General features: G+C 44.2%; 2 protein-coding genes across 2 annotated transcripts; one reads left to right on the plus strand and one right to left on the minus strand.

Moving 5' to 3' along the window:
* Positions 1–374: 374 nt before the first annotated feature.
* On the minus strand, positions 375–11,337 carry tktb (transketolase b). Its single transcript, XM_066709844.1, has 14 exons — positions 11,103–11,337; positions 9,091–9,208; positions 8,451–8,564; positions 8,149–8,246; positions 7,192–7,383; positions 6,215–6,342; positions 5,641–5,834; positions 5,365–5,529; positions 5,084–5,240; positions 4,831–4,961; positions 3,089–3,172; positions 2,540–2,636; positions 2,197–2,316; positions 375–1,887 (listed from the first exon to the last, which is right to left on the minus strand). Exons 1-14 carry the CDS (start codon positions 11,207–11,209, stop codon positions 1,715–1,717), a joined length of 1,878 nt encoding a protein of 625 aa, XP_066565941.1. The 5' UTR covers positions 11,210–11,337; the 3' UTR covers positions 375–1,714.
* A 6,119-nt stretch (positions 11,338–17,456) lies between these two features.
* Positions 17,457–22,812, plus strand: LOC136753596 (zinc-binding protein A33). Its single transcript, XM_066709845.1, has 6 exons — positions 17,457–18,013; positions 18,353–18,448; positions 19,038–19,271; positions 19,667–19,689; positions 20,331–20,446; positions 20,952–22,812. The coding sequence occupies exons 1-6, from the start codon at positions 17,588–17,590 to the stop codon at positions 21,485–21,487; spliced, it is 1,431 nt and encodes a 476-aa protein (XP_066565942.1). The 5' UTR covers positions 17,457–17,587; the 3' UTR covers positions 21,488–22,812.
* Positions 22,813–27,004: the final 4,192 nt, after the last annotated feature.

Raw genomic sequence — 27,004 nt, forward strand, 5'->3', positions numbered from 1 at the left:
CTCTCAGGAATTTAAAGAGATAAATATCTATTGCCATGACTATTACATTATTTACATTGTTCAACATTGCAGCAGGAAGTAGAGGTACTGCATTGGACACCCTTTCTTTACATACATTCATCCCAAAGTGCATGTTTGCTATAAATACTGAATGTATTCAAAGAACGGGAAAAGAAAGTCTTACCGACAATGTTCAGCAAGTGAAAAGGAAAAAGAACCTTCAAAAGTAAACGTGAGAACATTACAGGGGTGCACGGGTCCAGTCCTTGAAGTAATCCATAGAAACACGCACCTACAACGTAAGCCATATGGATTAACCATACTCTATATTCTTCTAGGAAAGGCAGTGCAAAAAGCAATACCCAGAGAAAAAACAATTTTTAACATTTTATTGTGGACCGTAAACCATACTGAGGCAGTGCAAACTAAAGCCGGTTTGCATAACATGGGAGGATAAGGAGCTCTCACACAGCATTGAATTAGCAACACAAAATAACATAGTAAATGTACTGGAACAGTTAACATTAAAATAAAAACTCTCCACACATGAACTGCACCCATCCATACGCTTGACTAAACCGGTCTGTGATCACCAAACTACAGAGAGAAATTCGCAGGATTTTGTCACAAGTCTGAAAAACTGATGGACAGCAGTAGTGTAGGTTTACTGGAGAGGAATAGGTATTTGCCTGTATGCAAGCAGTTTAATAATCATGCATTCCTGTAGAAGGGTATACTCCCAGCTTGCTTAAGGAACAAATGCTTACTCATTTGTCTAGCAGCCAAAAAGGCAGAACAAAAAAAAATCCAAAACCGAAGCAGTGATAATGTAAGTGCACTCACTACCCAAGCAGTACAAATCACACTACTGCAATGTTCCCAATGTTCTGAACTAGCAAATCCATTCCCGACTACAAGCAGTGAGCATTTTTTACTTGGAACTTATGAAAACACCTTTAAACTGATCGGGTCACGAACAGTCTAGCAACAATCATTTAAGACCATCATTTCCCTAGAGGAGGAAATGAGTCGAGCTTTCTCGAGAACCACGGTCACACACTAGGACCGCTAAATAATCTGGAGACAGAAATCCAAAGATTTTAAGACTCGACACTGTCCCCTTCTGTACAGGCATAAATCACAGCAGACACCTGAAAGTATGGACAGACTTCTCTGGAAAATAATCAAAGTACACTAGAGCTTTGAAATGGATGAAGAAACAAGATTAATCCAAGCGCAACCAGAAGCAATGGGCTAAAGATTATAGAAGAGAGAGACAACTGCAACCACTGCAAGGAATGCATTACCAAGTCTAGCTGCCTTGTTTTGGAATGGGACAACCGAAATGTGCGAGATAAGCCAGAAACCCGAATCTGGGCATCCAAATTCATTAGTCCCACTTCTCATTTTGCACAAATCTCTGCCCTTTGCCAATAAAGGGATTTACTCTGATCAAGAAGCTGCAGAGAGATCAATGAAGTGGTTGACTTTACAGAAAAGCTTCCTCACACTGTACAGGGTTTGGAGAGAGAAGAGGGGGGGGGAATGACTCTATGTAATCTTTATTATGAATGGAATGTGCTTTACACAAGTGTGGTCAGAAGGGGAACAGACTCCTGTACACATTACATTTCAAGGGACAGATGCCTAAAGTTTTGATTTGGAGAGGGCCGTGAAAACCAGCACTGAAGGGGATAGGTGGAATTTCCGCTCCTCAGTTAGCGAAGGTCGACCGGACGGCCGCGACAATGCACTTGGCGCTGATGCCATACAGGTCGAGGAGCTCGGTGGGCTTGCCGCTGCGGGGGACTTGTGTCACCGCCAGCATCTGCACGAGAATATCAGGCTCCTCAGCCACCGCGCTGCACACCGCCTCCCCAAGGCCACCTAGGGAGACCAGACAGGAGACAGGAATTAGTCCGAGTGATCACAACTGGCTTGTTAATTGTAATACAAGACCGAACCCCTGACTCTCAAATGCTAGCTGGAAGAAAATCAACATTGAATGGTTGGGAAAACAGTGGACATGTTACACTGGTGTAGGAGTATAAGCATTGGAAACCCATCAACCATTCAGCATGTCCAAGTGTTTCAGATTACCAGGCATATATGGTCTGGATCCTGGAAGCACCAGCCCCTTCACCCACCCACCCACCCACCTCCAGAGCTAGGTCCAAAAGGCTCCCCCAGCCTCACCTTCTTTGTAGTGGTCCTCCACCGTGATGATTCGGCCTCCGGTAGCTTTAGCGTTGGAAAGAATGGTCTCGGCGTCCAGGGGCTTGATGGTGAAGGGGTCGATCACACGGATGTGCTTACCTAAAGCAAGACAAACATCTGTGTTGGACACACCAGAGCTCACACAAACTAACCCAGGTGGGGGAAATTAAATACTGCAGAATTACGAGAAAAGGCAGACATGAGTTCTGCACAAGGGCAACCGGTTACAAATCTTGGATGTTATTAAGCTAAAAAAAAAGGCATTTCTGGATTTCATGTGGCAGCAGTGAAATCAGCATTTGCCACCAGGGGGTGCACTTACCCTCTTTAGCCAACAGGTCAGCAGCAGCCAGCGCTTCATGCAGAGTCACTCCAGCTCCGATGACGGTCACTGTGTCATGATCACTCTTCCGCACCACCTACGGAAACAGTCCAGTCAGATGGCTTGGACAAGGATTTCAGATGGGGAGCCATTTATTTTTCCAAAGCCTCTTGACATCGCAAGAGGGGGTTAAGGTTTAACCGGTTGCTAGGCTATACAGGCACACTGGTTAAGGCATAAAACACCAAGAGGTAGTTTCCCATTGTGACCCTGATAAAGGCAAAGGCATACCACTACATCAGCTATGGGGAAGAGGAGAAAATGAGGGCTGTGGGGGAAAATAATACACAGCAATCTTAAGTATTCATGGAATCCCTTCCTTCACAGACAATGGGGCTTTCATAGTGAAATTTGCATTCAACATAATGTGATACAACCAATTACACCTTCCACACGGCATCAGGGTGTGAGCTCGACCTGGGACGTACATCCGTTTGCAAATGTGTTGCGTCTGGTCAGTGTGAGGTGCTTAGCTGTGCGGCTGCTCACCTTGGCTTGTCCCACTTCGAACTTCTCATCTGGGGAGTAGAGGACAGCTGTGTCAGGGCGACTGCTGCGGATGAAACAGATCCCCTGGAGAGAGAAGATTAAATGTTACACCTCTACGAGACTGGGACAGGGCAGGTCACTATACACTCACCTAAAGGATTATTAGGAACACCATACCAATACTGTGTTTGACCCCCTTTCGCCTTCAGAACTGCCTTAATTCTACGTGGCATTGATTCAACAAGGTGCTGAAAGCATTCTTTAGAAATGTTGGCCCATATTGATAGGATAGCATCTTGCAGTTGATGGAGATTTGTGGGATGCACATCCAGGGCACGAAGCTCCCGTTCCACCACATCCCAAAGATGCTCTATTGGGTTGAGATCTGGTGACTGTGGGGGCCAGTTTAGTACAGTGAACTCACTGTCATGTTCAAGAAACCAATTTGAAATGATTCGACCTTTGTGACATGGTGCATTATCCTGCTGGAAGTAGCCATCAGAGGATGGGTACATGGTGGTCATAAAGGGATGGACATGGTCAGAAACAATGCTCAGGTAGGCCGTGGCATTTAAACGATGCCCAATTGGCACTAAGGGGCCTAAAGTGTGCCAAGAAAACATCCCCCACACCATTACACCACCACCACCACCAGCCTGCACAGTGGTAACAAGGCATGATGGATCCATGTTCTCATTCTGTTTACGCCAAATTCTGACTCTACCATCTGAATGTCTCAACAGAAATCCAGACTCATCAGACCAGGCAACATTTTTCCAGTCTTCAACTGTCCAATTTTGGTGAGCTTGTGCAAATTGTAGCCTCTTTTTCCTATTTGTAGTGGAGATGAGTGGTACCCGGTGGGGTCTTCTGCTGTTGTAGCCCATCCGCCTCAAGGTTGTACGTGTTGTGGCTTCACAAATGCTTTGCTGCCTACCTCGGTTGTAACGAGTGGTTATTTCAGTCAAAGTTGCTCTTTGATCAGCTTGAATCAGTCGGCCCATTCTCCTCTGACCTCTAGCATCAACAAGGCATTTTCGCCCACAGGACTGCCGCATACTGGATGTTTTTCCCTTTTCACACCATTCTTTGTAAACCCTAGAAATGGTTGTGCGTGAAAATCCCAGTAACTGAGCAGATTGTGAAATACTCAGACCAGCCCGTCTGGCACCAACAACCATGCCACGCTCAAAATTGCTTAAATCACCTTTCTTTCCCAGTCAGACATTCAGTTTGGAGTTCAGGAGATTGTCTTGACCAGGACCACACCCCTAAATGCATTGAAGCAACTGCCATGTGATTGGTTGGTTAGATAGTTGCATTAATGAGAAATTGAACAGGTGTTCCTAATAATCCTTTAGGTGAGTGTACAGTGTTCAACATTTTATTTCTTCTATCAATTGGACCATCCAATCTGTACACAAGAAAGTAATTAGATGGACTTGCTGACAAACGGGTGAATTTCTGGTGTGATGAACATACCAGGTAAGAGGGGAGTTTTGGAAACCATTTAAAACAAAAAGGTCAAAGGATCTGCAGGCACAAGTTTACTATTCACTCCTGCTTCTACACGTTGGTCAATTTTGTTGTGCGATCTGTCAGTTTAAGTGGTACATATTCAACTTCTGGAGTAACTGAAGCAAAAGCTCAGTTCTCAAAATATCACCCTTTGGATCCAAGGACAACATAACTGGGTTTCACTACAGCAGTGAAGTTTTGTAAAGTCACCGTTCTGTGGGTACCTTGGTATTGGCAGAGATCTCCACTGCTTTCTCCATTGAGACGGCATCGCTGGGGTAGAAGACCGTGCAGGTGGGGATAGCACGGAACATGGCCAGGTCTTCCAGGGCCATCTGAGAGGGCCCGTCCTCACCTGGACACAGGGCAACAAAAGCCTTTAACACAATGACTATTGCAAGTGGCGGGGGGGGTGTGGCAATTCAATAAGTGCCGCAGTGAATCCAATCCACCGGAGGGAGCTGCCGCCAGCCTTACCGATCGAGACGCCACAGTGGGAGCCGCAGAGGTTGACGTTGGTCTGGGAGATGGCGCCCATGCGGATCTGGTCATAGGCCCGGGAGAAGAAGGCGGCGAATGTGCTGGCGAACGCGATTGTGCGATCGCGGGTGGCACAACCGATGGCCACGCTTACCTGCAAGCCAAGAAAGAAGTCATCGTTTACCAGGGGGGAGAGAGGAAAAAACTACAAGACCCAAGACTGGAGCTTGACCGTAAACACCAGCAAGCAATAGACAAACTCTCCAACCATGACATACCATGTTCTGCTCAGCAATGAAGCACTCGATGTAGCGGTCTGGGTGGGCCTTCTTGAAGGTCTCTGAAAAGGTGGAGTTCTTGGTGTCTCCATCCAGGGCCACCACACGGTCACTGGCTTTTCCCAGCTTGGCCAGGGCATCGCCATAGGCCCGGCGAGTTGACACCTAGACAGAGTGGGGATTTAAAAAAAAAAAAAAAAAAAAAAGTTTAAAGCCTTTCCACATTAAAACAAGCATGACCCTTTGAGGACACTACAGGAGGGGCTCAGTACGTACCTTTTCCCCCAGTTTGTAGCCAGGAGGTGAGGGCATGGCGACACTCGTGATGTTGACATTGGGAGCATCCTCTACTGGGCATTCAGGAGACAATGGCTTATTGGTCTCAATCGCCTTCTTCAGGTCAGCCAACAAACCCTCCACCTTGTCCTTGGGGATGGGCTTCCCGTGCCAGTTGTCAGCATCCTCAATTCCTGGCAGGACAAACCAGTACAGGTTTACAGAGATGGGGAAACTTGCATCAAACTAGCCCAGCTTTAGAGCGCAACGCAGATTGTTCTCCACGTGGAGAACAGAGACAGAACCACCCGCGGGACATTGAAACATCAAACTGAATCTTCTGCTGGATCGGGGACAGAATTCAAAAGCTTAAAGTTTCAGCAAGACCAGCTCTCTATTTCCCCTGCCTTCTCTCAGCCTGCAGCTTTTATGGGTACCTTTCAATTAAAAACTGATTAAGGCCCAGAATACTAGAAATTAAATTGTGTTTATACTAAAGATGAGACCTGCAGTATGCATGCTGTAGTTGCCCATTCTCTTTAGGGGCTTTAGTGGGCAGACAGTAGCTCCTCACCTTTGAGTCCTTTGCCCTTGTAGGTCTTGGCCACAACAGCAGTGGGTTTGCCCTTGACTTGCTGAGCTTGCCAGAGCGCTTTGCACAGCTCCTCCACATTGTGACCGTCCACCACATAGGTGTTCCAGCTGGAAAACAAAGCGCAGTGGAAATTAGTAAAGCGCACAGCTGAGCCCTTAAATCAGGTGACCAGAATGAATACCGCAGCAAGCAACGGGCTGATGAGCAGCCCATACAGGACCATTGGAGCTCCATTTCATACCAAAACCCATAAAACCTTCATTATGAAATCAGTGTCTTCATGGTCATCAAGAACATGCAATTTCAGAACAGATTGAGTGGGTTCCTTGATTAAAATAAGGTTTACACTCCCTCACTATTTATTTTTAAGTTTCCTTTAAAAAGTGGACATTTGGGGAAAAAAGCAAAATATAAAAACAGATTACCACTATGATAAACATCCATTCACATCTGGCCTACCATAGCAAATTGTGAAATGAAAAATGGTGTCGTTAACAAGATTTGGGTTACACTGGCAAAAAAGATTAAACTGTAACCCTCTTCACTTAGGGACCAGAACATGCAGATTTACATACCAACTGCGATGCAGTAGCCAAAATAGTCCCTTGATATAATTTGGAAGGAGTAAAGTACAGTGCATCTCAAATCTCCAAATAAACCTGGAGTTTTTACTCCACGAACGATGAAAACCAGAATTCCTGGAGTGCTTGAGACTAAGCCTAGACAGACCGAGGGATGATCATATTAAAAGGGTTCAGAATGTCACAGGAATGGGGATATTGAGTTGAACACTGGTATGGTGCTGCATTTGTAAAAGAACAAGCATCTCCTGGACTAGATCCACAATGACTCATCCATTCTGCTATGCTGTGCAAGTCGATATTGATTTTCCTTCAATTCCATTCACTGCAACTGCCTTCTAGAATATACCATAACGATCAGTCCCATTCACTCACCCAAAGGCCTCGCAGCGCTTGCGGTACATCTCGAGGTCGTGCTGGAGCGGAGCTGGCTCACTCTGCCCAAGGCGGTTGACGTCAAAGATGGCCACCAGGTTGTCCAATTTGTAAAAGGAAGCAAAGGCCATCGCCTCCCAGACAGACCCTTCGGCGCATTCTCCATCTCCAATCATGCAATAGACACGGTAACTGGAGATGGGGAAAGAGGAGAGGTCACACGTGGGCTTAAATCACATGACTGATATACTTTGCAAATCAATAAACTCAAGTAATACCAAGCAGATTTCACCAGTGGTTTTGTGCAACTGGCTACAAGTCTTTCCAAATCAAGTGATGTGACCGAAAAGGCAGCGAGGGATTTTACACTATAAAACCCATATCCCCTTCTCGTCCTTTCCGTTTCACACTTCAGCCTTCCCTCCCTCTCAATCAATTCAGATCTCACTTCTCTCTCTCTCTTTCTGCTCAAACAAACAGCAGCACAAACTGCTCCCACAATCAAACACAATCCTGTAAATGGCAGCTTTGTGAGCATCCAAGTCACATGCCTGTGCCAAAGAGCACATAATTAGGGACTGTATGCCTGCATTCTCAAAGACATGCAGCCAATTCAAATGTTTAACCTCCTTTGATGTAAATAGATTAATTTATTGCATTTACTTAATGTCTTGGAAAATACCTTAACCATTTCCAATCACGTACAAAACATGTGACAGTTACCGAAAAGCATCATTGGACTGTGCATTTCAGTCTGTTTAATGACTTTGCTACAAATTGCAGCAGAACAGAAAGCAGAAGAATTGAGACACCACTATCGATTGCTCGGCTGCTCTACTGGGGACAGAAGGTGAAAGTACAGATTGAAAGGGTCATTCACTCTCCCCATTCACCGTCCTTTTTAAAAGCAACCAAAGCCCTTGTATAGCCATGTGTTTTTGTAGAAGCGAGTCTTACCTGGCCTTGTCAAAGTGTTTCCCAGTGTATGCCATGCCACAGGCTGCCCCCAGACCCTGTCCCAGGGAGCCAGTCGCCACGTCCACAAAGGCCAGTTTCTGGGGATGGGAAAAAAAGCTACATTATTGATTTGAGGTTTGAATTATCAAGCCTCAGGTGGAGCACAATTGTCAGAAGACGACATTCAAATCCCTTTGCATAATAACTGGTCCCAGACTTAGGTTAGATTCATAAACAGATTCAGATATTTTGAAATATGGAGAAAGCAACTAGCTGGTGTGATGATGATAGAAGGGACTCACTGGGGTGGGATGTCCCTCCAGATCGCTGTCGATCTTCCTCAGGTTCAGCAGGTCGGCCTCCTTGATGTAGCCCGCCTCGGCCCAGGCTCCGTACAGGATCGGGGCAGCGTGACCCTAAACAGAGGGCAGGAGGGGAAACTGACGTTTACAGACAAGGCACATTACAGATCCAACTACAGCTCGAACCGCAAGCAGGACATCACCGCTCCACTGTGAGGAGGCTGAGAAACTTCACATCAAGTTGCCCCGATGCAAGTTAGAGTATTCCTCTGTTGTCAAGAACATAAGACAGCTTACAAACGAGAGGAGGCCATTCGACCCATCATGCTCATTCGGTGTTCATTAATAACCAAGTAATCCAAGGATCCTATCCAGTCTATTTTAAAATAAGAAGTTATTCATAAAATACACATTGGACGGACAGGACGTTGTGAACTTCTGGTGTTGAAGATGCACATCCCTTCCCGTTTTTACAAGGACAACATGCAAAAATCACAAAGTATGAGGTCACCATGAAGAACACTGCATGGCTGACCTATAAGCATTTAACAAGACGGATTTAATTAAAAGGCGCTGTGTTCCATCGGGCTGCTCAGCCTCAGTCGCTACCCCCTCGCATTGGTGTGACGGAAGAACTCACCTTGGACAGGATGAAGCGGTCATTATGGGCATTGCGGGGGTCTGCTGCCTTGTACTTCATGGTGTGGAAGAAGAGGACAGACATGATGTCCGCTGCACTGCAACAGGAGGATGGGTGGCTGGAGAGAAAATCAAAACGTGATTATACTGGCAAAACTTAAAATGTATACATGCCTGCATGGGACTGCTGCATTGAAAGGGCAATGTGTAGTGTCAATATAAATACAACCCCAGACAAAAGTCACAAACACACACAGACATAAAATGCTCCTACTGGGCAAAGGGACACGACTCAGACCAAGATTAGACATGCCTAAAGGGATTTTAACCACTTGGGCTGCTTTTGTACTTTTAAAGCACAAACTGATCAAAGTAGGGATTGCCAGTTCAATTCCAGGATGTGCACAGTACCCTCCGGTATTTGTTCCAGCTGCCTGGCTTCCTCATTTAATAATTTAATGTATAAATTTGGCAGAATGACTTGAAGTCTGAAGAACCTTGTTGCAAGAGCTTGGCGGGAGGCAATTGTGTAACGTTCATAAAATGGGAAGAGAGTGAAGTGACACGTCTGAAGAGGGAGATCACCATTCCCCATATCAGCAAGGGTGTAGTTTCAGCAAGAGCAGTTGTGACACCATGTGGGGAGACCAACATTTCGAAAGCACAGGTAGGAGACCGACTGCAGATTACAACACTGTGCAGCTTACATGTTTGCAACAGAACAACCTTGGCCTCTCAGCAGCGACACTTGCAATTGCAATACCATACCATGTTTTTCCCCCAAGAAGCATTAAAATGCATTAAGAGAAGGAAGTATATTAAATAAATTACGAGATGAAGTTGTGGCTCTCTTCCCCATTTGATTTGTTTGCCACAACTTTTGAACTCACTTTTATTGATTTAGAAAGGTTATGCATTTAAAGCTACTGAAACATCCATTAGGAATAAAGACAGTATCCCACCCCCCCAATTTGCTCATGCAATTAAATGGTGGTTTTGATTTAGGCATTTTTGTTAAAGCCAAAGCAGTTCAGTACATTAACAGTTGTTCTTAAAGTCTGCACTTCCATTCAATACAAAAGTCGTTGTTAACAAAAGCACAACTCTTTCAACGCAGTAGAGGATTAGATGTGAAGATACTGGTTCTTGAGAAGACCAGATTTCTACAAGATAGCCGGTTGTTTTTTCTGAATCATTAAGGGACAATGGGTGGAAAAACTATGAGGAAGGAGAAGAAAAAACGCCTACGCACGTCTGTGAACAAATCTGAAGGATTTACAAAAACTACATTGATATTCACACCCTGGAGACCCTGCTACCCGTTAGTGCAGCTCCAGTCCCTCGTTTCTGCAGGTGTAGATCAAAACGGACGTGCATGTTGTAATTAACAGTATAATTCGTGTGCATGGCGGTACATGTAGACACATGACACGGGGGGAAAGCATGGGTCGGACATCACTGCGGCCCGTCAGTCAGCACGGCCTGCACGGCTCGGTTCACACGGGGCTGCAGAGCACGGAGTCTGCGCGGCACCACGTGACCTGCGCAGCGCACCGAGGCTGTCGCAAATGAGCGCACAAGCTGGAGGCTGACCCGCATTCAATCAGGATCCACAGCCGCCAAGTTCAACAACAAGCGCCATTATATAGAAAACTATCGTCGCATCATAACGTGCAAAGTAGCTACACTTCAGAAATAAGCAGTTTGCAAATGTTAATTCATCAAGCAAGGAAATATCAAAATAAATACCATTTCATGTATGCAAAATATATCTTCTGTAGCGTACCTATAAGCCTCAACTACCGTAAGCCATAAGCCTCAGCCATGCCGGCCACACGCACGCACGCACGCCAGGTGAGCCCAGGCCTGCTCATCCCGGCTCCCGTCAGCCGCCGCCTCAGCGCAAACACTGCAACCACGCGTGGGGTTTCTGCACAGGACCGGGATGCGCCGACACATGTGTCCTGCTAGTGTTCCTGCAATGCAACATGGGACTCGGTTTGCTCTACACACCCGGAGTTGGAGGCGCATGTCGCCTTGACGGAGTGAATCCTCAGCTTGTTGGCCGTGTCCCTCAGGCACTGCAGGGTCTTCTCGTCTGGCTTGTGATAACTGGCCATCTTCACTCGGCAGACTGGAGCTCTGTGCACAAGGTGTGTCGTCGCAATGGAAACCCAAGCCCTCACTCGCCCTCTGCTCCCTGCGATGGACGTCCTCGGCGACTGAGACGGACCAGGCCGGGAGAGAGGAGGGGAAGAGGCTTTAACACGCCTTTCCGGCCCGCCCCCTTTCTCCAAAGAACCGCTGGCGTTCTTGCAGCGCAGATGTCCTCAGTTCTGCGCAGATCTGCGGAATCCCCGGATGCCATTGGTGGAGCCGCGCAGAGCTGCGGACATCTGCGCTACACGATCGCGTCTGCTGTCAGCTGCCGCACAGGCGAGGCGGAGTCAGCCGGCCGCTGCATCACCCCACCGCCGCGCAGGGGCTTTGCGCGGATACGGGTGGCTTCTTCATTTAATCTGAGCATCTAATAAGGAGTGTTTTGTTAGATGGTGGTTTTTGTCATGTACAAGTACATAATCCTGGAAAAAAGAAACAATTTGAAAGTATTTGTAACTTAGACCAATTATCTATCAACTTATAAACATACAGTTTTAAAAGCACGAAATAAATGGCACAGCGTTTACAATTAACTCTCAGATGCACGGAATGCAGCATCAGTGAAGTCATATAATTGCACATTTTGTTTTCAACAGGAAACAATTTAACAATATTATTTAACAATAAATAAACGCCTTGCAAATGCATGCATCGTTTAATAGATTAAACTAAGAAAGTGACCAAACAATAATACAAACATACATATTTTTCAGGTGCATAGTGTTATCAGATTTGATGTAAATCAAAGTTTTCTGCACGATTCGCATGAACCCGGTCTAAATCTGCCAATGCCTTGAATAAGCAAACATGACCAGGCGAAATGTTATCTTCCATATGTCTACAATACACATGACGCATTTGCAATTTGCATGTGTGCAAGTGTTAGACAAGATTCAGCTATGATTAGATGTAACTAATATTTTAATTGCAATTATTACTCACATTCAATTCCCAGATTAAGTTGGCCCAACGTTGGTTTATTGTTGGCTTGGTTGGCAAGTGGTCGGTTGGCACACTAACCATTGGCCAACTTTGGCCCAACCTAAAATTGCTGTTGGGTTGTAATTGATTGTCTGTCTTACGAAGAAGAACGTAAGAACTTAAGAATATTTTCAAACGAGAGGAGGCAATTCAACCTATCGTGCTCATTTGGTGTCCATTAATAACTAAGTGATCCAAGGATCCTATCCAGAAGAAATGTAGCACATATAATACCTTTCACCAATACTTTCAGTACCGTGAACTTCCAATTGATAACATTATATTAGCACACCCCCCTTCACTTAGGAGAGCTGGGCAAAGGTCAGAACATATTTATGCACTACTAGGTGGGTTTGCCAAACTGTAGCTCAATGGTCTGGGTAAGCCGTTACAGTCAGTAGTTAGTACAGTTTGATGCCTCTAGTGAGAAAGTATGTTCAGAAACTCATGGGAAAAGTGCTGGACAGCAGTTGAATGAGGGAGTGTTGCCGAGGCGTATCCCTGGCATGTGAAGTATCAGCGAGGCGCGAGTGGAATGTCGCAGCTGTTTTGCAGAGCCAAGCTCACTTAACATTAGCACTCTCTGTGTCATTCAGTTTTGTTATAGCAGAGTATCCACTCAGGAAACCCTCGGCCTCCTAGGTAGTATCTATTTGTTCCCCTACTATTATATAATCTTGAAAACACAAAACCAGACATCCCAAACTCAGCTCCTGGAGGGCCACAGTGTACTCTGGCTTTCGTTCGAACTAGGCTCCCATGTTACTTCATTTGTCTGCTTACCTGATTAACTGGATGAATAATACTATGCACATAGGCTGAATATTGAGATATGGAGCAGTGTATCTTGAATAAAAATAATTTTCCTTAGCCATCAACCTTAAAAAATCTTAACAATGTTGTACACGTCCAATCGATACGATAACTAGGTGAATGAGAGGTGCAGTTGCTACTAAAGCCAGAAGACACTGCAGTCCTGCAGGAACTGATGTTAAGACCCCTGTCATGCTCTGCTAATAAAATGATCATATATTTAGTATAATTAGCGGGGACAAAAAGCGAAATATCTATATACAGAAGTAAACAGTTTAAGACGGGTCAATAACATATGAACTGAAATGAATCTACTGTATCCATTCGAGATACTCAAAACCACTGTGTGTCAGAGATATTACTATCAACATTATTATTACTATTATTAGTATTGTTATTATCTGTTTGGGATTCTGTTTAAGAGCTTAAAATGTGGTGCTCATACTAAAACAATTCTGTCTATAATATTTTCAGGTTTACAGTAGTCATTTACTTAAAAAAAGTCCTATACTTAAATGTTTTGGGCTATAAAGGATCAGACTTGACAAGGGAGATCTGAGTGTAACCCATCTGTCTCCTCAGGATTCAACCCTTCTGCTGCAACGGTAAAATGCTGAGTCACAAAGTGGATACTGTGAGCCAGGCCGACTGTGGCTCAGTTCCAGAAGCACAGTCCTTGCTGCAGACAGTTACACTTCCTCAACCAGAAATTCAACCTGTTTTCACCTTTCTCTCTCTATGGCACTTTTTACAAATCACTTCCTTAAAGAAATGAGATCAGCGGCACTCCCTGTGTTGCCCATTCACAGTGACTCTGGCAAATGCATTATGGGAATGTTTTGTGAAATATCATTCTGTGTCACTTTTGGTTGTATAATCATGGTTTGTACCCTACGGTCTGTTATATTCTGATGTAAGCGCTGTTGAATGTAATGTTTGTTTTTCTTTTGAAAAGAAAAAAGTACATGGCACACTATATAAGAAATCAAATACCATAAGCAATACATTCATATTTTAAACAAGTAATACAAAAGGCTCAGCAGAATAAGTGTTAATTCAAGAGATCAAGCTTGCAAATCAGTTCTTATTGATTTGTTCTTAACTGAAACTAAACCTACATAGCATCATGCACTGTATTTTGCAATTACTCTTAGTTCATCTCCACTTATAACTAAATTGTACAATGCAATACTGTGGCTCTTACTGTATTATGCTTCATGAAATATAAATATTTAGTGACAGCTGTAAGTCACAACTGGTGAGGGTGCTTGCTGAGTAAGAAATAATAAAACCCACCATAAAGAAAAATATGCAGTACAGTAATGAAACAGGGATGTGTAGTTTAAGATCAAAATCGTACACACCCCCCGGTGCAAATATTCCCCGCTGTAGCTTTAAAGGATTTGCTCAGAGTAAGTCTGCCGTTGCCAATAAGGAAGTGTCTGTAGATCTGCCATCTCATACTTACTCTGCGCAAAACAGAGTGAGATAGATTACATTTTGTATTTTTGATCCTCTTCTCCTTTCTTGTCTGTGGTTTTTATTTCTTCATTCATTGTCCCAAATTAACTTTCAAAATAATTCACAAAAAAAACATGGTTAATCACCAAGTAAAATGATGACTAATAAAAAGGGTTTCAGCAAAAATACTGCATTTCAAAAACTGCTATTGTTCAATTGGGCGCTATACCTAAAAGCACCTTTTATTTCTCATTAAGGTTTCCTGGAATTTAACACCCTATGCAGCAGAGAAAGTGGCCATCAATTTCTAAGTATTTGAAGTGACAGACCTGCTTCCCATACTTTGTCACAACAAACCAGTTCAGCCAAAGTAACAGCAGAAAGCTGCAGCCCAGCACTTCACAATATCATTACTAATCTGTTAACCGGCTAGGCTCAATTCCAGGAGTTGGGATACCCACTGAAAGCTGTTGACACTTTAATGGATCCTCAACAGCTCTAGGAATGTGGCAGCTGGGAGGTACAGGATGCCAAGCAATACTGTCTCACAACAGCCCTCTGCTGGCAGGAGACGGCATGTGTTTAAATCTACACATTTTCTCTTTAGTGTGTAGAAATAGAATTCACTTGGACTGTGTTCTACAATATTGCGTTCAGGAGGGCACTGGCTCTTCCCGAAAGTGTCACAGATCATGAGGTTGTGACCCCCCGTGCAGATGCAATATCCACAATTATCCAATTAGATTTAATGTCTTTTCCAAAGCTTTTGCATGCGTACCAGAGATCACAAGGTACCATCCAAAGATGGCTTTGGTCTGTCAAACAGGAGCAAGCTTTGATAGCCTGTGAAATGACAGGCACATTCAAACAGCAATTTAAATTCAAAACTTATAAATCAATAAATAACATTGGGATATTGTAACTGCAGTTTCTGCATTAACGAACATCTAAGATACTTAATCCTGTAGCACTTCCCCCTGCCCCCCCCACGCCTATGGTGAAAGTAACATATCTCAAAGCTGTCACTTTAAGTTGTGAGATTCAATTGCACAATGTAAGGTTGCAATGCCACCCTGGTTCTCTAAAATGGAAATGCACCCCCCAGGCATGAGGTTTCTGGGATTGGACAATGTTTAAGCTGTCGATGGGCCCTTCTGTGCGGGGAAGCATAGAGGAGAAGCAGATCTAAGGTGGCTGTGGAGATGTGACGGTGCGTGTCCTTTAGGTACAGGGCGGGGAACCAGTCACTGAACTGGACGGGCTGGGGGTCGTGCTTTAGCATCTTGAGCTGCAACACCTTTAAGCAGAGCTCTAGAAAAGGGCCCAGGTGAAGTCAGGGGCCTTTGGAGGAGATGCTAGTTCAGTCTCGGTATCTGACACTGGGGGACTGGGCACCTTTGCAGCAGGGTGAATGTGTCAGCCTTGGCCTCAGACACCTCCAGGGAGAGAGAGAGTGTAATCCCTGCAGTGTATCTGCCCCAGGGCTGGACACATGTCTCTGGTGCAGAGAGAGTGGAGGGAGGAGCTGCAGTCTAGCAGAGAATCCCCAACAGGTGGCACAATGGTGGGTACTGTTTCTATAGATGTTGGGTGGGCATACTGAGGCACTGCTGACTTGTTCATGTAGCATGGCATGGTGTCAATGCTCTCGTTACTGCAAAGGCACTTGATCCTCCTTGGGGAAAAAAAACACATATACAGATATTTATACATTGATGTATTCATTTTAATGAGTAAATTTCATGTTTAGTCTCTGTAACATGTCGGCCCTGTCCTGGCACCGGTGAGGGCTGGGTTGTCTCTCCTCAGTGTCCACAGCTATGTCTCATTTAGAAGCTGTGGTGCACCAGGTAGTTGGACGCATCTGCACCACAGACGGCAAACAGTGCCCTCACCACAGCTGTGCCACACCCTATTTAATCCCTGTGTTGTTTCTTTCATGCTGAGCCCTGATCACCGCAGCCTTTTGTAAGCCTTGGTGCGCTGGAAGAAGCTTTACTGTATTTGTTTGCCTTTCTTTTGTCAGTTTTCATTATTTTTTTTTAACTCCATGAGCAGGATATCGTTATTTGATTGTTCCGATAATTTGAATGTGCTGAATAATTTAATAATCTCTCTCCCGATTACAGTGTCTTATAAAATTCAGGAGCTCAAAGTGGGGCTAGTACCCACAAGGCTAAGATCAAGAGTCTAGTTACTGAGCAAACCATCCCACATTGGAAAACCCAACCTTTGCCAAAGTGATGGCTTCTTTTAAGAGATCCACATAGATTCCCTCCAAGTCGTGCACGAGGGACCCACGTCGCTAGTCTTTCAGTGGACACCGCACAAACACAGAATATTTAACATTCGATTCAGTGAATGGGAAGTAGGTAGGCGCTGGACAAATCAAGTCTGCTCCCTTCTGTAGCTGTGACCTCTCTCCAGGGGCCAATACAGGAGCCACCCTCTGCGGCCTTTCCATGCCCACCTGCAGCCGACCTCTGGCCTGCTCACTCGCTTCCCTGTAATATTCATTGACTGGCCTGACACCAACTCTCCTCTCCAACTACATCAGGGGTTCCCAATCCTGCTCCGGGAGGACCCCCTACCCTGCTGGTTTTTGTTCTACTGAACCTTCATTGATCCTTAAATGAAGAAACAATCTGGTTAGATTTGACTTTTAAAATTGTGTAATACGAGTTGGTCCTTTAATACGTTATTTATACAATTATATACTTAACTTAAAACCCCTACTGTTTAAAATCGTAAAGGCGTAAACTTATTATAGTCGAGTCGTGCTGTTATTCCAAATTTCCTCTGAGTGTACTTGTCCATAGATTTAAGAAGGACACGTTCTGTGCATGTTAGACTCGACCTGGGTGGCACCTCTTTACGCACAGAGCAGTACGTGTCCGTAGACCAGAGCTGCCAGAGTCATACGACTGTTAGTCAGACAGTTGGCATCGGAAAGCAGACACAGCCAAAAGCCCGAGGGGTGATGACTACCGTGCCACTCCCTACTCCTTACTCACTGAATCGAAACTGAAACATGCTGTTGTTCTGTGACTATATTCTCACAGATCAGAGTTGTTTCATCCGATATGCAATCCGTCGGGGACGACCTGGAGAGACTCCGCGGGGACCTAACGTGTCCCATCTGCGCGGAGCTCTTCAAGAAGCCGGTGATGCTCGGGTGCGGTCATCACTTCTGCCTGGCCTGCATCAAACGGCACTGGGAGGCTGCCAAGGAGGGCGCTCGATGCCCGCAGTGCGATCAGCGGGCATCGACCCAAGCCCTCCAAGCCACCCCGCTGTTGGACAGCGTCGTGGCCAGGGTGAGAGAGCTAGGGTCCCAGGGAGAGGGGACGGGAAAACGGAAAAGAGGGATGTACTGCGAGACACACGACGAGAAACTGAAACTTTTCTGCCAGGAAGATCAGGTGCCCATCTGCGTGGTGTGCGGCTGCTCGCAACAGCACAAGAGCCACGTCATTGCCCCGCTGGATGAGGTGCTGCAGGAGTACAAGGTAAACCGAATATTACATTATTAAACCGAGCTGTTTTTCTCTTAAAAACATAAACCAAAACCAATATAGACATATATAGACAATATCTGCTTTAGTGTGTGTAGTCTCTATGCATTTAAAATTGAAGTATAGCGGTTGGAGGGTAGAGGCTCTGTGCATGTCTAGGTTTGCATGTAGTTTAGTTATTATTATTAAAGTTTTATAAATAGAAAACAATCAATGCAGTCGGTTGTATGTATGTAGACTACCCTACACTAAATGTCCGTGATTTAAAACTGTTAAAAGTCGTGTGTGTATCTGTGATTCAAACGCCAGCCTGTGTTCCCCACTCACTCCCAGGTGAAGTTGCAGGCCCTGGGGCAGCAGATCCACACAGAGCTGGGAGCAGCAAGCCAGTGTCTTGGCAAGGTAGAGCACAGGATAGCAGCTCTTAAGGTGACTCTGTTTAATATACTGTAACATTTTCCACAGATTTGGAATAAGTATTTATTTTTTTCAGAAGGCTGTATAGGTCTGAATGAACACTTTCTGAAACATACAGTTAATCTTTAAAGTAAATCATAGGCTAGAAGCTGGGAGTTAGTCCTTTGGATTTAAGTCTGCCTTTTATTCCTCTTTTAAGTAAATTGTGGGCAATGCCGATTCTGTGTTATATCCTTTGAGCAAATTAGTTCTCTCATCTGACTAGGTCCCAGACCAAATCTAAACTTTCCATTTCAAAAACCTTTATTTGTAAGTTGTAGAAAGTGCCTTCTGTAATAAATTAAGTCACAATTATTATTAATGGTTTGTTCTGCGTTTTCACAGTGTAAGCACAGTCTTCTTACTTCCTATCATTGTTTAAAGTTTTTATCCATTGCAGAAGTCAGCAAATAAAACTGAAGAAGACAGCTTTTTTAAACAAAACCAGTGTGATTAAATGTTCCCTGCTTTTGCTTCTTCTGTTGTGTTATCTGAAGATCTCTGCTAGTAATATTTGTCTCCATGCAGGTCAAGCATTTGTAAATGTTAGGCTTCTTTCCAGGAGGACAGCCAAGCCATACAGCTCAAGATAGCAACTGAGTTTGCCCACATGCGGGCGCTTTTGGACCAAGAAGAGGAGGCTCTGAAAGCCCGCGTTCTGGAAGACGAAGAGGAGAAACGCAGAACGCTGGAGAGCAACCGGATGCATGTTAAAGGGGAAATGATTCGGCTAGAGCAGGCGGCGAGGGACATGCAGGGGGAGGCAGCCCTCTGTGACAGCCCTGCTAGGATCAAGGTTTGACTACCAGCACTGCTAAGATGGGTCTGTATGTGGTATAGAACCGAGTTAGTAGGCTTGTTCAGTTTGCACAAAGAGAGGAGTAACCAGCACTGTAGGAAAACAAATGCAATAGTTTAGGAAACACAGGTTGCAAGAGCAGATCCAGCTTTGTAGATTGACCCTGAATGTGTCCAGATAAATAATGTATCTGATTTATATGGTTTAAATCCCCCCCCCCCCCCCCCCCCGGGTTCTATTTCTCATTATAACAAGGTCTTAATCACTGTTGGATACATTTGCATACTAGCATGTCACTGTGGTGGGAGACGTTTATGTATATATTTGTTTCAAACAAACCCACACAAACAAATATACTCAAAGTGACTTAATTTCTTTTGGTCTCTTCACAGGATCTTACAGTTCTCCTGAGCAGGTAAGAGGTCACCCGTCAGCCAAGCAGAAATTTAATTTGCATTGATGTTTGTAGAAAATCGTGTATTTCCATTGTTTTCCACTTTGTTCTTATTTGACTTACACCTACCTCCTGACCTGCATTGGAAGAGATCATACAGGTTTTGGGGCCTATAGGAAGTGTGTAAGGGAAGAAATAAACTGTTGCACAGTCCTCTGAAGCTCAGTAATGTTAATAAGATAAAAACAGTGTAACATTAATATGTCTCTCTCTTTTTTCCCGTCACACTCAGTTGAATCTTCAGTAAAATAATATTTCTTCTTATTTTGCAGTCTCCGTTATTGCATGTCACTGTCAGTCAGAGTGTTTACACGAGCAGGAGAAATCTGACAATTCATTCCAGTATCACATACAGGAGTTTAGGAAATGTATGTCAATTTTTCTAGTACATTTGTTTCCAAGTCCCATTATAATTTTTTCTGAACACTAGCAAGATTTCAAGGGCCCCACTTCTTAGGTTAAAGATCCGTGTAACTCTACTCGAACGTTTAACTGGGTCTCCATATTAGGAGAAAACCAGGTATCTGATTCAGTTTTGCAAATTCATTTGTTTTCTGAAAGCCTCATGTCCCGAACACAGTAGGTGTGCTTTGTGTCCACAGAGGGGACTGGGCTTTTAAAAAGCCTGTGAGCGAGAGTGTCCGCCTGTCTGTGGAGGAGCACGTGGGTCCGCTCCAGTACCGAGTCTGGATGAGGATGAAGCAACTGATTTCTCCAGGTATGGGACAAATGGGAAACAGTGTTCAGTGGACAGATTGCCGCTAGTTAAAACACCCGCTCTAGTGTAGTAAAAGAAAGTGTTGGGAAACAGACGTGTAATTTCTCTTCTCTTGCTGGCTTTAATTCAATCTATTTTCCGCTCTCTTGTCAGTGTCTTGCATCCCTTTTATTTAGATGTGGGGTTGAGCCATTCATTATACATATCCTGACAAAGAAAAAAATCTAATGAAATAAAATACATTTTAATCAGATGTTTTGTTTTTATTTTATTTTACATTTGAGTGGATTGGCTTTTAAATGCATGTCTGTTGTAGAAAAAGTAACATTCATTTTATGTAAAGTCAGGCAATCACTGTTACTGACACATTCGTGATTGTTAGCCTTTTTGATGGGTTACTGCTTGGATGCCGAAGACAAGAAAACTATCTTTATTCACAGTCGAACAGCTTGGGAGTCTTCAACGCAAAATTAACATGGCGTCCATTGTTCTGCCATTGTTCCAGGTCTCATTCCCTTGACCCTAGACCCTGATACAGCCAACGCCTACCTCAATCTATCCAGTGGCAACACTAGTGTGAAAACCACCAGTATCAAGAGAGAATTCCCTGCAAACCCAATGCGCTTTGAACACTATCTGGGCGTGCTGGGCTCCGAAGGGCTCAGTGCCGGGAGGCGCTATTGGGAAGTGTGGGTGGCCAAGAAGACAGAATGGGAGCTGGGGGTGGTGGGGGAGTCGGTGAACAGGAAAGGCCCCCAAAATGTGGTCCTTCCCAAGAATGCTTGGCTCCTGAGGCTGAAGGATGGCAAATACGAGGGCCACGGGGAAAATGTGGTCCGTCTGTGGTGGAAAACGCCACTGGAGAAGGTGGGGGTGTTTGCGGATTACGATGAGGGGAAAGTGGTGTTCTATAACGCCGAAGGTATGATCCCACTGCTGGCCTTCTCCCATCGCTTTGAAGAGAAGATCTTCCCATTGTTCAGTCCCGGCTTCCGGTACTGCTTTAAAAACAGGAGAGCCCTGAAAATAGTCACCCCCTGAATATCCAATGTCATTTGCTGTAGTACAGGGCTCTCGAACCACAACAGGGCACTGTAATCACTGTACAGGGGACTGATAGTTAGGCCATCCATGCAAAAGTGGTGGAAATGTATGCTGCAACTGTAGTTTCTTTATGCTTTTGATCCTTTTTTCCACATCATAGTAAACATCTACAATGCGTGTTTTCAGGGGTAAAGTGTGACTGTTGTCTTGTTTTTCATTCCACGTAGAGCTATCAGTTCATTACTTAATCTAATCACTTTGTCAATTACGCACATCTAACATTGTTTTATGGCCTTTTGCAGTTGATGGCTTAAAACACAGTCCTGATCCATGTGAACCCCAATCTAGTTGGTTTCATAGCTGTATGTTGCTACTGGCATTGGCCTCAGCTACACTGATAGTAATAAACCAAACTGTACTCATCTGTGCTAAATAATCCATTCCAGTGTATTGTGTAAAGGAGAAATTGGGAAAAATCACACATTTGTATTTAGGTTTGTAAGTGAAGGAACATTTGCTGTTGAAATGTGGACATTCATATGGATTTCCACCACACCCACATTTAAATGAAGGTGACCCAGGGCCTGATACATACATATAGATGTAAACAAAATAAAGATTTCATATTCTTTAGAAAGAATCTAAAGTTGCAGATGTGCAGATTCCAGTGCAGATTCCATATGAAAACTGCACAGGGCTATTGTCTGCGGGCTGGGGGCCTCTAGTGGCGCAAACAGGAACTGCAGACACGCTGACTAACCGTCTTATTTGCAGATCCCCACCTGGAAATACGCCATCGTCCACATTAACACATCTCCCTTCAGTTCTGTCACTGTTTCTTTTTGGTTTGTCTTTATTGTTTAATATAAAAACGAATAGTATCACATTAAAACACTACATGCAATGCTTACGTCCTAAAAGTGTAAGTGTAACTAATGTGTATTAATCTCAAGAGAAACCATTGATTGTTGCTGTATTTAAACAATGCATTCTGGATGTAGAATTTGCGAAATTAAGCTACACTCGGGCAGGCGCATGCGCACATCCACTGAATGCACTGAACACAGCCTATGCAACGCATTCATATAATTAAATTGAAATCCTCAAACGAGTCCGTGAATACAATGGAAATTAGAAGTGTATGTCTCGGTACACCTCGCTGCACAACAGCTACACCTTGTGGAAAACTGTGGCGTTGACACCCCGGGTAACTGCTCGTCATCGATTTTTCTTTATAGAGCGCAAGTCACATCAAAAAGACATCCCGACGCACTTAAGCCTATAGTAACATAAAGTCCGAAAGGAGTTTAAACGCAATATATGACAACACAAGCAGAGCCCCTGACACGGCAGAGCAGCCTTTGATGATGGAAGCGTTGTCATGGAACTCATTGGGACGTCACAGATGTCAGAAGCTCGTCATAGAGCGGGTCAGTCTGCGCACAGGCCTGCAGACTTATTTCCGAGTCAACCCGGTCGGTCAATTACACGTTTCGACGTTGTTTTTTTTCACAAATCTAATCGCTAGGTTGTGTCAGGTAAATCCAGCATGGGTGCCAAGCTCTCAACAGCAATCACCCCCAAGACGATTGTACGCCTGTCTGCCGCAGTGGCCTCTGCTCTCCATCTGAGTCCAAAGGCAGACTCAGGAACTGCCTCTTTGCCGTTTTGCCTCTGGATCTCTGAGTCTTAAGAGCTCTCCTTGTCTTTTTTCCTTTTATTATTAATTAAAGCACAAGTGGTGCAGTCGGTCAGGCTGAATATATAAATGAGAGATTCATCCTCCAAGTCACGACAGTATTATTAAATATATGGATAGCATCTACGCTCCTGTGTTGTACGGGGGCCGAGTGAGTGGACTCCTGTGCCCCGCGATGTGTGATGTGCGATGTTGGATGTGTATAATTCATTTTCAGTGCAGTAGAGCTTCCCATTGTCTGCTCCTTGCTGTCTGAAGTTGAGCGAGGGACTCTGCTCCGGTCTTCATCGGAGGGCCAATGACCCAGGGCCTCATGTACAAAGACTTGTGTTGAATTCATACTAAAACACTGCGTATGGACAAAGCTGTAAATGTGTTTACGCACAAAAACTTGGAACTTTGTCCTCCAGAATTAATAACAAAAGGAAAAAAAATGAGTGGGAGAGTTTGGCTGACGCCGTTAATGCGGTGGGATCTGAAAATCGCACTGTAAATGACCTTAAAAAGAAATGGTCTGATATAAAGGTGCAAGTTAAGCGGAGAACTGCTGCGCACCGACAAAGTGTGGGTAGAACAGGCAGTGGTACAGGGTTCGATGAACTTACACCCTTTGAGCAGAGAGTTGCCTCTATCATGGGTGTCACTTTACTCTCTGGAATAGTATCTGATGCTGTGGGAGACTCGGATTTACTACAGGACTGCCACAAAGGTAACTCATTTCCCATTTGTTTGCTTAACTGTGGTACACATAGCTTACCAGCCTGCATTTAATTATCAAATGCATGCAATGTAGCTGACCAAAAGTACACCAGAGATTTTACGTATCCATTGCATTTATGGCAAATGCGTGTACCCATCAATAAGGAACAGACTCAAATCTCAGTTAACATGTGCCTGTGTTTATTTTGACTTATATGTTGCAACAGCAGGAATGTCCACAGGCACGTTATGGCCATCGGAGAAATTAACAGTCACCTGAAAAATATCACTGACGCACTCATAGACATAAGCCAATAATTAAAGGAATTGGTCAAAAAATTAACTTTGTCTCTGATTACCATTTATATTGTCGCAATCACATGTTGACGGGCCTGAATGGCTTGTTGGTTGGGCTGCACATACATTGGTCCTGGGTCTGGGTCATCTGGCGGTGCTGCCACCTCACCAAGTGGTATGTCGTGCCTGTGTGTGACATTGTGCAGCACACCACAGCCCAGTACGATGCGGCACATCTTGTCAAGGCGGTATAACAGCATCCCCCTGGTCCTGTCAAGGCAGCGCCACCGACATTTCAGCTGCCCAATCGCACGCTCTACAACTGACCGAGTGCGAGAATGGGCATCACTGTAGCTGCGCTCTTGAGGGGGGTTAACAGCCACATCTTTAGTGGATAACCGCGGTCTCCTGATGGGCAGTTGGATAATTAAACGGCAAAAACAATAATAAAAATAAAATGAGATAGAACCATAAATTTAAGCATCACTCACCAAGAAGCAACCCCTCATGCACCCTGCCAGCTTGGAGCCTCATCCCAACCATGCTGTTTGTAAGGATGTATGAATCATGGGTTGACCCAGGCCACCTTGCCACAATATTTGTTAGGCACATTTGTGCATCACATATTATCTGCACATTTATTGAATGGAAATGTTTCAGATGGTGCCTTTATAGCAATGTGTGTGCAGTCGATCGCTCCAATTACCTTAGGAAAACCGGCTATCGCTGCAAATTGCGCATTAATGTTTGGCTGGTCAACTGCATCGTATGGGAACCTTATATACCTGGTAAACATGCGGATGATCCCGTCCCATACAGCTGGCATTGCGCGGCTCAAAGACGACGGGCTTATTCCTGAGCAGTCTGCCAGTTCCCTTTGGAAAGAACCAGTTGCCAGGAAACCAAGTGTTATCAGCCCCTGTAGGGGAACGGGTATTGTGCGGCTCCTCGCTGTCTCTCTCTGCAAATTCAGACCCAACCCCTCACAGAGCTCCAAGAGGATAACCCTTGGAAATCTGAAACGGCTGATAAGACAGTCAGCATCGTGGGCCAGAAAATCATTGTGGTCCCTAAAAACTTGTTCTCCTCGGATTCTGCCATTATAGCAAAGTCCTCCAATAAGGCCAATGCTGCCATTGCCATAGACTAAGGGTTGTATCAATCTGCACATGCTTTATATGTTCTTACTTAATTGCATAATTGATAGAATATTCCCATAAGGCTCGTGTGACAATAGTATTTTATTATAAATTTCAAATTAATAGCAATGCTTCTCACAGGTGGTGGTGCGATAGACTTGTACAACAATTCGTAGTGTAATGTTTGCAACTTCACTTCATTGCCTGTAAGAGTCGCCAACGGACAAAAACCATGAGAAATATATGTACGCCAGACATGAAGTTGGCGTGGAGGAACACACATTCTTGCGTTCATTTCACTGTTAGTACATCCGACTGTGAGCGTGAAAGATGGCGTACGCAAAGTTTTTGTGCTTATGCAGCGTTGATACATGATCCATGTGAGGGTCCATGAGTTGGACTCCTCTTGCTCCACGTTGAATAGTTAGGTTGTTGTTTCCAGCGGAGGCCGCCCAAAGCACTGACCACAGGTTACAAAGTTGCGTGGGAGTTCAGTCTCCTGGCAAAGACGCAGTTCCTGTGTGTGTGTTACCATATACACACACGAAACAGCAAGGGACTGTCTGGGTGACACACACAGGGGCATATATGCAGCTTGGACAGAAAAAGTTATTAGGCCTAGATGTGAATACATTTTTTAAAAAATCATGTGGAGTGTCAGGTTTATTTCTTGCTAATTATGTAGTTTCCTAAAATTATATTTTTTAAATCTAGTTCTGAAGCAGTTTTAATGTGTCTTGCTCTTGATTTGTGGAGTTGGCTGATTCAAACTTGATCACTCATTTCTTTCTGTTTAATGTTATAGGTCAAAGCAATCATCTAGTAAAATCATATTATACAGGTTTAATTCGGGGGGGGGGGGGAATATATATGTTTGGTAATAAAAGTGAAATTCCACTAGCTCAGATTAATGAGATGCACAACAAACCTCCATGATTTCTCTTACACACGCATGTATTTTGTGTATGTTTCCACTTGCTTCAATCTACAGCTTCTCTACTCCATGTCACGCCTGCAAATTTAATTATTTAATCTTTCCATCTTTTATATGGTTGTCTTCTTTATTAGTCTCTTGGTATCCATTTAATAGCCTCCTTGGTCCATCTTTCATCTGTTCTTCTTGCAGCATGTCCAGCCCCTTGCCATTTTAACATTTTCACTCTTTCAATTATGTCACATTTTGGTACTCGAATCCATCTCTTCTTATTATTCCAAATATACATCTACCCATGCTCCTTTGTGTCATCTGCAGTCTCTTATAATTCTTACATTAAGGGAAAAGGTTTCGCAGCCATAAGTGAGCACTGGTAGTATGCATTGATCAGATATTTTTCTCTTCAGGCAAGTGTGTAGATTTTTTTTCAACAGTGTGCTGTTTCCTCCAAATTTATTCCATCCCATTTTCCCCCTTCTTTTCATTTCTTCCATAATATCTTGGTTTGCGCTGATTTGTTGTAAGTAGGTAGGTTTTGACTTCTCCGAGTGGTCTCAAGTTTTCTTGGATTATTTTAAGGTCCAGTTTTCTTGTGTCTGAAAGTTCTTGAAATTTAAGTCGCAGGTCTTCATGTGTTTTTGCAAATATGATGCCGATATGATGTCATTGGCAAATCGTCAGTTGTTCAAACAAGATCTGTAGATATACACTCACCTAAAGGATTATTAGGAACACCATACTAATAC

Source organism: Amia ocellicauda, chromosome 7, assembly GCF_036373705.1.
Source record: "Amia ocellicauda isolate fAmiCal2 chromosome 7, fAmiCal2.hap1, whole genome shotgun sequence".
NCBI classification, from domain to species: domain Eukaryota; kingdom Metazoa; phylum Chordata; class Actinopteri; order Amiiformes; family Amiidae; genus Amia; species Amia ocellicauda.